The sequence below is a fragment of the Heliangelus exortis genome, chromosome 1 (assembly GCF_036169615.1).
Source record: "Heliangelus exortis chromosome 1, bHelExo1.hap1, whole genome shotgun sequence".
In the NCBI taxonomy this organism is placed as follows: domain Eukaryota; kingdom Metazoa; phylum Chordata; class Aves; order Apodiformes; family Trochilidae; genus Heliangelus; species Heliangelus exortis.
This window is the reverse complement of record NC_092422.1, coordinates 87,590,303-87,601,327: the sequence shown is the minus strand read 5'-3', so window position 1 is coordinate 87,601,327 and position 11,025 is coordinate 87,590,303. Positions and strand designations below refer to the sequence as shown.

The following is an 11,025-nucleotide window of genomic DNA, read 5'->3' as shown; positions in this document are numbered from 1 at the left end:
AGACATTCCATTTTGGATTTTCCCACATGGCTTTCCATCCTCCCTACTTTCCCAACTAAAAACTTGATGCATTTTCACCCTTTCCTCTTCAACAGTATCCTAGCATCCTGGACTACAGATAACTCTTCACTACTTAAACGCCCAAGAGGTAAAGAAACAGGAACTGATTTGTAGACAAACACAGTCAAATTTGTGGTCTTTAAAGGAGGTTAATTGTTGTTTCAGACTTTACACCATCTTTGAGGATTTGCATGGATCTGGACACTTCAGAACAGAAATGCAGCTGTTCATTGGAAACTCCCCAATACCAAAAAATTTCAGTGTCTCTGCCAGTGATGATGTACTGATTGAGGTGGGGATACAGAGAGCAAACAGCAAGCTCAAGGTGGTCCTCACTGACTGCTGGGCAACTCCAACTAATAATTCAGTGGATCCCCTCTCATTTGCTTTTATAAGCAACAGGTACAGCAATGATACTTGCAAATAGCATGTGCCATCCCTTGGATCTTCTGGTGGTGCCGAGTACTAATGAATTATTTTTCAAATTCCTTTTATGGGTGTCCTATTATGTGTTATAACTCATATTCACAGCTGGCCACACCTTTTTTGAACAAGGAAGGTAAGAAAATGTTTTCAAAGGGTAATGTGGTAATTGTTTGGCTTTTTGCCCCCATAGTTTTATACAGGAACTATAATTTTAACCTGAGGAAATAGGTTTTGGCAGTCAGTAGTGAAAGACCATTGAAAAGCATGTGCTTTATCTTTCCCTCTGTGGTCTGGATATTATGAGGAGCTTATGTGAGTCTCATCAATGAAGGTGTAAGTTAGTTGGTACCTGTGTGTTGTGAAGGACAGACCTAGTAAAAGAGGAGGTTTGTGCCTGTTTGGATCCCTGATCTCACCCCAGTGTCATACTCTCTGGACTTGCCAAATACCTTAAAATATAGGATAGTCCTTTTGATCAGTAACTAAAGTTAATCCTTTTAATACGATCTTCTTTCATTTTGCATTTGATGAAGCCAAGTTTAAATTTTTCTTTCTGTCATCTGTCCTTTCTTTTCTGACTCTCCAACCGCTTCTCGAACCTCCTATTCTATTTGAATACTGTGAGAATAAAGCAGCAAATATACCCTTACCACTCCTACACTGCTGGAGAGTTGCTTCACAGAGAGTCTGGCTGTGGCTTTCTAAAGGAGCTTTATAACTCGAGTCATGTACCATAACCACAAACATGCCTTCTATAGCTTTACCTGCTAAGTGTGACCTTTCTCTTCTCAGCTGTCCCATCCCAAATACATATACCACACTGCTGGAGAATGGTAATTCAAGCAAAGCACAGTTTAAGATGAAAATTTTTTCCTTTGTCAACAATTCTGTGGTTTACTTACACTGCAAAATTCGTATCTGCATGGAGACCCCAGGAAGCACCTGCAGGACGGTAAGGGGTTTGCTCCAATATGCTGCTTTTCTCTGACCTGCCATTCGCCCTCTTGCTATGGAATTGAGAGAGTGGTGTTTCCAGTCAGGTTTAAAGTAACTCTTAAAGTTTTCCTTCATCCTCTGCTGAGATCAGGGAGGAGTGGGGAAGGACCAAAACCATGTGAAAATATGTCCACTTTTCTTCACCCTCCTGATCCTTGTAGCTAAAAGAACAGAGCTTGCACAGAAACGGGTATGTGTTGGGGAACCTGAGAACTGGACCTTTTGTTTCTTCTTGTGGGTGGCTAAAAGGCAGCAAACATAAGTTACAAAGAAATAGATTGTTCAGAGATCTGTCAGCTTGGATGGGCATGTCACAAAAAAGCAAGAACCCGTATTGGTGGAGTCAGCAGCAAAGTAAACATCTGGGATGTTTTTCTGTCCCTTTCTTTTCCCCTTGAGATTTGCTTCTCCGGGTGAGATTTTAGGTGCCAGGAAAGGAACATCACTGGCATTAAGTTTCTAGGGCTGTGAATCTGATGGAATTTATTATGACTCTTTAAAAACCCGATTTCTTTTTAAAGTAGCAAACCAAGAAATGTTCTGATAACAACTTCATTTTATAATTTTCTCTGCTCCAGAGAATTTCTTTGTTTCTCTTTAATTTCTCTTTAGTTCTTATAGTTGAGATTTAATTGCTGCCTTTTTTTTTTTTTTTTCCCACACTGGAGCTCTCCTCTCCCTCTGGCAACCTTCCTGGGTTTTTTTCTATCAAGGATGTTTTCATTAGCAGTCTGTTGTTCCCCCATTGTTTAACACTTTCCTCTAGCTCTAAATAACTCAGTTTAAGCCCACTATAAAGCAAATGATCTCTTCCTAAACAATTAAAAATGGCTAGCAGAAGATGCTTGTTTCCTTTCTCAAAGTATTAAGCTTCCTCCAGAACTAAAAAAAAAAAAAAAAAAAAAAAGAAAAAAGAAAAAAGACAGATGGGAAGATGGCTCCCAGTTTCACAGATGACTTTGTGTGTTAAAAATCAGTGCTCCAGCAATCCCCAGCCTATGCTTTCCTTTGGAGGAGGTGATGCCCTCCATGGGTGCTTTGTGTGTCCTGCACATCTGAAGAGCAACATGGGGATGGGTGCAAAGCAGGGGAATGAAAGGGAAGGGCAGGATATGGGCTGTATGGGCTGGTATTGCTGCTGTAAGGAACTGAGCAGTTGTGCTGTTGGGAGAACTTGGTTTGCTGTTAGAGGAGGCTTTAGCTGTTTAGGACCATGGCTAAAGGACAGGCTTTAATCTGAATTATAGAGGTAATTCTGCTAGGCCAAGATGAGATTTGCTTGAGATTGACCTCTGCAGTAAACAAGACAAAGTAGAGTTGGTCAATGAGGCCTTCTTTCATATACTCTATGGTAATAAATTCTGTGTTATTCATAGATATGTAAGAGATTTGTTATTCTTCTTTTGATGAAAAATTTATTGAAAAATTAGTGAATTCAATATCTTAAACTGAGATTAGAATATGCAGAGAAGACGAGTTCTAGGCGCAGCTACAAAGGGTGACAGCAACTTTTACAAATAAGGGTAGGGAAGCTGGAGGAGTTGCAAAAATCAAGGAAAATCAGAGCAAAACCAGAGTATATTTGGAAATAATGTGAGATGGCTGGGAAAGTTCACAGGGTCTCAGATCTGCTCTTCTAATCTCCCTTCCACTCTGGAGAAAACTGACTTGTATCAGAGCAGATTTATTTGAGCTCTTTGCCCATAAAATTGAGACTTATATCTTGTAATATTTATTCTTATCTGTCCAACATCTTTTCTTGGTTTCTTAGTGGAAGAGAGTAAGATGCTCTAAAATTTAAAGAGGAAAACAGACAGGCTGGGGAGCAATGTAGTAATAACTGAGTGAAACACATGACATTAAATGGGAAGAGTAGCACCATGCATATGGTTGGTGGAATGTGGCTGACTATGTGAAACTAAAAAACAACATTGAAACCAGGGAGCAGCTACAAAACCATGTTCTTTAATGGGTTCATGCTATTCCATGGCAGACCAAAGTTGTAGTATTGTAATGGGGGCTGAACTGGCTTAAGATACTGTGGCTGACAGTGGGTTATAGAGCTTTTTCAGTGTAACTGGGCTGGTGACACAGGTGAGACGTTCTTGTGTAGGCAAGCTGTTGAGACATCCTTGTAATTCCCTGCTTTCTTTTGCTGATTATAGTAAGGTACTGCAGTTTCTCTGGTTTTATGTGCACTTCCAGGAGAGCTGCAGTATCTTTACAATAACCTCATCATGCTACTTGCTCCCATCAGAGACCTTTCAGTTGCAACTTAAAACAGGGCGGTAGCAAACAAACAGAATGGTGCTGCTAAGAAGTATCCAGAAGATGAGTGTGCTGTTTATTCTGCTCACACAAAGCTACAGCATCTAATACCCAACATTTCACAGAGCAGGGCTTTCCAACTAGTTGTTCCCAGATTAGGCAGATGAGGAGTTCACAGGTCACTGACAAGTTTTGTTGCTTCAAAATGACACAGATCTGCTGTGCCTGCCACGGGCAGCAGAAACATCCAAACAAAAATGTTTGCAAACCCCTGACATATAGAAGTAGTGATAAATTTATTCTCCCCTAAGGTTTCTCTAAAGCAAGTAGACTTGCTGAAAAGAAAGAGATTGTCTGTGGGAAATGCCTGTTCACAGGAGTGTGACTAATTACAGGTTTTATCCCTGCCATTTCTTTTGAACTCCCAGTGGTTCTAGTTTCAGTTTCACTAAGCATAATGGTAAGAATCTAAAGCCTCAATGCATGAGAACAGAACTTTCACATACTCAGAATGTTTTGTAATTTTAGTTAGGAAGACATATTACTTGTTGGTGTTTGAATTGTTTGTTGCAGAGATGCCATGAGGTTCGATCCCTGAAGATGGGTGAAACCATTGCTGCCCACAGAACATCCTGGGGACCTCTATGTAAATCAGCTGGTGAGTGAGGAATAGAGGCTTACTAAAGAGGGACATGGGGTAACCACCATTTTAAGGTTCTTTTTCATTGGCAAAGGAACCTGAAAACCTGTGATGTTTTCAGGCCGCTCTGCATATTTTCCTGAGAAGCAAGGGTTTTTACTGCTGTCACATGGCAGGGTAAAAAAACATGTGCCCTTCTCAATGAAGTGAGTGTCAGATTGTCAAAAGAATGTAGAAAAGAAAGGATAAAGTGCTTTATGAAGCTCTTTGCACAGGGTAACAAGTACAACAGCCACAAAATCAAACATTACAATTCTAATGTGTGAAAGCATCTTGGATCTTTTAGTGGCAATGAGTTTTTCAAGTGTTTACACTGCTGTTGGATCACAGTTCTATTGAGTGCTGGAGTCTAAAGTCAGAGGAGATATGAGATTGGTGTTGACTTCATCACTACTGTGGGGGACACTGACAGAGCCTTGCTGATGCACAGTGCCTTGGTTAATCTGGTGGAGTGGTACAGTACAGGTTAACAGAGAGTGAACACCAACCAGCACTGTGCACAACCAAGGTCTATTTTATTGCACATCTGCCATTTCTGAATTTACCCTGAGTGATGTGTTCAGTGGGAGCTGTGGCCTCTACCATTTTCAGTCATTTGGCCTCTTCCAGCCATTTGCACTCATCGCTTACTAAAATAAAACACTCATTGAAGGTGTTTGCACACACCAATATCAAAGTTTTAACACACGGCTGCTGAGAACAAGTCATTCCCTTTCTTCCTGATGGTTGTTTGTTTTGCCATCCACTAAATGCTCTGTGACTGTTCATGCTGGACAGTTAATGGATTCAGGGTATTTTTTCTCCTTTGCTGTGGTGGTCACAATGTTCTTTTGGAACTTGAAAGAGGCTTTGACTTAACATGTTGTATTTTTCTTCTATTTTATGCAAGTATTATTCTGGTAGAATAGGCCTTCAGTGTTCATTTCTGAATTAGTTCCTTTTTAAGAAAACTTATCAGTTACTGCAGCTTTCTTTGTACAGCACTTACATCAAGTAGATCTCACTCCCACTTTCTCTGGAGACCCCCGTACATTTCTAATATTGAAAAATGGTCTTTACCCAAAAGGAACTCTGATGAGAGGAGCTTTTTTGGGGTTGTTCTACGTCAATTCCAACTCAAAGGTGGAACTACTAAATGATGTTTCCTGTTTCCAGTTTGGATACTCACATTGCATTTTTATTTTATTTATTTGTCTGGCTACTGGCCGCTGTTTTCGTGTGCATCTTCTTTTTTTACTCCCTTGTTTCATACTGAAATTCAGAAATTAGCCTTATTATATTATTCAACACTACCTTGGAATGATGCCCTGGGCTTTATATAGCCTGGACATCACTATGGCATGGGACCCTTTTACCAAAGATCTTGTCTCTGATTACAGGCATGGTTGCATTAGTCTCCTGTGTTCCTCATCATTCTGCCATGACCACAAGTGCTTGGCTCAGAAAGTGCTATCCTGAAAATGTATGCAGATAAACAGATGTTTTCCTAGGTGCATCGAGCATTTACCAGAATGAATTAGATATGTACAAGAGTACATCACAAATATCATAGAATCATAGAATTGGCTGGGTTGGAAGGGACCTCAGAGATCATCAAGTCCAACCCTTGATCCACTCCCGCTGCAGTTACCAGACCATGGCACTGAGTGCCACATCCAGTCTCTTTTTAAATATCTCCAGGGATGGAGAATCCACCACTTCCCGGGGCAGCCCATTCCAATGCTTGATCACCCTCTCTGTAAAGAAATTCTTTCTAATGTCCAACCTAAACCTCCCCTGGCACAACTTGAAACCGTGCCCTCTTGTCTTGCTGAGAGTTGCCTGGGAAAAGAGACCAACCCCCCCCTGGCTACCCCCTCCTTTCAGGGAGTTGTAGAGAGTGATGAGGTCTCTTCTGAGCCTCCTCTTCTCCAGGCTGAACACCCCCAGCTCCCTCAGCCTCTCCTCATAGGATCTGTGCTCGAGGCCCTTCACCAGAATATATGAATAGAGGCATAACGTTAAAGGGAGAGGGAATTCTGCTTTAAGATTTGGACAAATACATGGAGGTGCCTGCATGCAAAGCAGGGCTAACATGTTCTGTAGATGGGCAGTGGAGCCCAGGGTTAAAAGCAAATCAAGTGTCTTTTTAATAATCATAGATAAATGGGGGCAAGATTAAGGTGGGAGAATGCCTCATCTCCAGGGTCGTTCTGGAAGTAAGGCAGCATTTCAAAGGTCACTGGTGCTGATCCTTTAATTCTTGTTTTCTACAGAAAACTGTAGGGTTAAATTCCAAAGACACATCACACTTATGTCTGTATTTGTATGTAAAAAAAAGAATGTGGACTGTGTCTCACAGGCTTTCCATGATAATTACCCTCCCCAAAAGGCAGATTCACTTTTGTATCGCTATCACATCTCTGCTTCAACATACTATTGGCTAATTTGTAGGGAAGGCAGGTTTCTTAACCCAGGAGAAGGTCTAAGACTTTTTAACCTTTTTTTTTTTCTTTCAACTCTTGTATTTTTTAGTGTCTGATCCAAAGAGAGACAATGAAGCTGGGATGGGAGTTGGATACATCATCCTCATTGCCTTTGCTGTGTTTAGTTTTGTGCTGGGAGCTGGGAGCCTTCTCATTTTCCAGTACCAGAGAAAGACAGGAAGATACAACTTCAGATTCAAGTCTGACAACTTCAGCTATCAAGTGTTCTATGATTAGCAATTTCCAGGTTACCAGATGAGTCATTTATTTTATTACCAGATGAGTCATATAACTTTATTTTAACTGTTTATCTCTTCCTGAAATGGTTAAATACTTCCAGATGAGCACCCTCTCTTTATGGGTTTTTGAATGTCCTGCATGGTGTGGGAGAAGGTCATAGAAGTAAGAATGAAATTCCTACTATTCTTGCCTGTTTTCAAATGCTGTAGACTATGGAGGAAGAAGACAGCCTTCTCCATCTTCCTTCAAGGCTTTGGTCTCAGTAAATGACACACCACTTCAGAGGAACACAACCATCCCCTCAAAAAACACACCACTTTCAGTTTTGAATCATGGATTATTAGAATAAGGGAGAGAAACTTTACTGCTTTCTTAATAAATCTGCTCCGGAAGTTATCCCTTTCTGCAAAATTTTGGGTTTAATTTGGTGGTTTTTTTGTTTGTTTTTTGGTTTTTTGTTTGTTTGTTTGTTTTTAAGAGAGGTTATTTTGCAAGAAAATAGAGGGAAGTTAGACATAAAGAGCCTGAAATATCAACTGTGCATAAGCAGTGCTTGCAAGTGGCTGCAGAGGCTCTGAAAAGACAGCTCTGAGGAGTGCTGTCTACTACCACACGTTCTGTCTCTGGAAGTTGGGAATTTAACACTTGTCCAGAATACCATAGAATTCTGCACTTCTTCTGCAAAGTAAGTGTACTCTAGCTGCTCACCACTGTTTGTATGTTTGTTCCTCTAGGAGGAGAGATAGGTGAGGAAACCGCCTTGGTGAAAAAGAACACCTTATCATTGCTTCACAAGTCAAGGATGTTTACTGTGGATCTGATCAAATTCTGTTTCTGGGATCAGGCTTATTTGACCAAAGTTAGTCAGTACCTCTTTCCTGATGGAGGCCTCCTGCATAATAATGCAGCTGCCATGATCACAGCAAACTCACTTGACTCATCATGATGATGTTTGCAGATAACTTCACTAAGTACAATAACACTTAACATATATCACAGAGAAAGGACAGGGAAGACTGTATCCCAGCTATCTGATTGTAAAGTCTTGGATAGCCACTATTACTCTATTTCCCCTGGTCTTACATTACTGTAACCACCCCCTGTAGTCATCTATGGGCAGCTCAGGAGAGGTTCCTGTAGGTGAAGGTGATGCTCTGATTGCTTCAGAAAGGCTGAGCAGGGCTGCCTGTAGAGCCCAAAGAGAAGGTGCTTGGAGTTCCCTGGTAAAGCTCCAGCAGCTATGCAATTCCTTCCATGATACAGGTTCCACCAGGGAGCCATAATCCAGCATGGAGGGCATATCTAGGTCCATTAAATAAAAACCTGTATGTGAGGCCTCTGTGTCTTTCCACGGAGAGAAGAACGGCTTCATTCATCATTCTGCTCTGATGAGTTATGATGGATGATTACAACATTTGATAGGAATGGGAATTCTGGAGTTGTGCCATGAGGTTGTAGTATAAATAGTATTTTCAGGCTCAAAATTCATACACATATTCAGCATGTCAGAGTCTCAGCTCATGGCTCCTTTTAGAAACCAAAGTGACTCAGCTCTTCTTTCTTATGTAGTTACTTCCTTTGGAAGGTAGTCGGTTACCTTTCTCAATCATGATTAGTTTCTTTTTCATTTTTTCCAGTTGGATCATGTCTCATCTCCTGGACAACTCTAGCCTGTCATCATTCAGCATTTTATTACTTTTCCCAGTGGTGGTCATGACCGGTTGTAAGACTGGCTCTTCAAAATTACTTTCACATAAATATACAGGCTTCTGTATCCCTTTTAATTTTTTTTAAGCAATCCAGCTCTTCCCTGGTGTCCTAAGAATTATTTGTGACTGCAGGTTGTAGTGAATTTTAGGAGGATTTTCTGTTAAGAAAACAGAAGGGAAAAAAAGACTTCATGGCTCTCTCTTCAGTTCAATATTTGGCTCTTCCACTGTGCCACATTGCTATGTGCTCGTCTCCACATCACTTCTACCATTAATATTGACAAGCTGCATGTTTCTATAAATATTCCAGGAAGCAAATAAGAAAACCCTGAGAGATCTTTCAATTTGAAATCCACTATTTACTTAAGGTGAGGTTGAAGCTCTGAGCTGCAGCAATGTTGAAGGCCTAGTTGTGCAACACCTTAAGTATACAGAAGCTGAAGAACAAGTATCCGATTTGCCATCAAACAAAGAAAAGGCACCGTGAATCTGGGGCTTAGTCTGCTTAGAGTGTTCTTCAGCATGAGTTTTGAGATTTGATTGTAAATTATTTAATGGACAAGGACTCAGTGGAAAAGAAAAAAAAGAAACTATTTTTGCTACTGGAGGTTTTCCAGATAGGTCAGCTGTGTTCTGTTTAATTAGATCACAATGATGGGGCAGTCAAGCCACTGCCCTTGAGTGTCCTGCACACCTTTGTGACAATTGCAACAAAATAGTTATGCCTTTGATCTGAATTTTGCCTGCCTGAAAAACCCTGCCTTTAGTGCAGCAAAGGTTTGGCTTACATGCACCATTGGATACAACAACAATCTGTTCAGCTGGAGAAATTGGAAGAGAAATCTCTTCCACAATGTAAGCATCTCCTGTAGGACTCTTTCCAGGAACTCTCTCACTCTCTTCACTCTCCACTTGAGTGAGTGTGTTAGAAAATAGGAGAATAAAGTGGTGTGATAACTTGTCCCCACCACTGCTTGGTTTTTGTTGCTTCATATGCTCCTCCTACACAGTGACAGAGTCTGTTGTGGCTGGGTTATGTGTACTTTAGTAATTTACAGAGAACAAGGTAGTTCCTCTTAAAGTTCAATGGACACCATTAAAAATAACTCCAGTGGAAACTGGTCATTCACTTGAACTTGCAAATACTCTTAATAGCCATAGCACTTAGGCACTGATTTTTTGGTACAGAATAGTACTGTAAAGCAGCTTTTCTATCCCTTTAGTTCAGTTTCTCATAGGTAATAAGATTACTGAGAAAAGAACTTCTACATTTCGAAAAAAGTCATACTGGTTAAGCTTTGACCCCTTTCAAATGTATCTGTAAATTACAGAATAATCATTTGCAGTCTGCTTTTAATTGAAATAAATCTAAAAGGAGTAAAATATTTGACTTGTCTTTTCCTTGATGAAATCAGTTACCAGATCCTGATAAAAAAAGGATCCATTTGGTTGCAATTCATTAGGGAAAATGCAAATTATCTTTGAAATCTTAGGATCTGATGAACATAACCATTAGATTTTATTATGTAGGATTCTCTTTTGCTCAATATGCTCTCAAATATACAGCACTTACTTTCTGCATGCAATGTAAGGATAAGTTATTTAACTATAAATATTTTTCCAGTTTTAGTACTTACAAACCTGAGCTGCTTGAAAGTTATGAGAGTAGAGGTTTTCCTATTGATTTCAGTGGAGCTATACCATTTACAAAAGCTGAGCACTAGTCTTCAGGATGAAATGCAAAGCAGTGGCTCATTTTTGATACATTGCATGCTCAGCAGAAATTGCTGTTGTGGCTATCTGAGTCTGTTTAATGGAGTTTTGGTGTCTTAATAAAAGCACTCTTGTAACATACTGTTGAATTTTGTACTGTTATTTTTTCTTTTTATGGTTTGGTCACATGTGTGAAGATGTTCATTGTGTGGATATGGCAGCTTCTGAAAAGCTCAAAGCCCCAGCCAACCTGACCTTAAAGACTTCCAATAACAAAGCATCCACAGCTTCTCTGAGCAACCTGTTTCTGTGGTTCACTACCCTTATTGTAAAAAATTTCTTCCTTATATTGACTATAAATCATCTCTCTTTAAGTTTAAAACCTTTGTGCCTTTTCGTGTCACTACAGACCTTGGTAAAAAGCCTCTGTCTTTCACATAAACCCCCT

General features: G+C 40.2%; 1 protein-coding gene across 1 annotated transcript in view; it reads left to right on the top strand.

The window, feature by feature from the left end:
- The window catches only part of UMODL1 (uromodulin like 1), a 51,123-nt gene extending 41,300 nt beyond the window's left edge, over positions 1–9,823 (top strand). Inside the window, exons 18-22 of the mRNA XM_071752981.1 lie at positions 226–462; positions 1,279–1,438; positions 4,324–4,408; positions 6,965–7,162; positions 8,793–9,823. Of these exons, the coding sequence (XP_071609082.1) occupies positions 226–462; positions 1,279–1,438; positions 4,324–4,408; positions 6,965–7,152 (670 nt within the window). The 3' untranslated portion in view covers positions 7,153–7,162; positions 8,793–9,823. The remainder of the gene's footprint in view (positions 1–225; positions 463–1,278; positions 1,439–4,323; positions 4,409–6,964; positions 7,163–8,792) is intronic.
- The last annotated feature ends 1,202 nt before the right edge of the window (positions 9,824–11,025 follow it).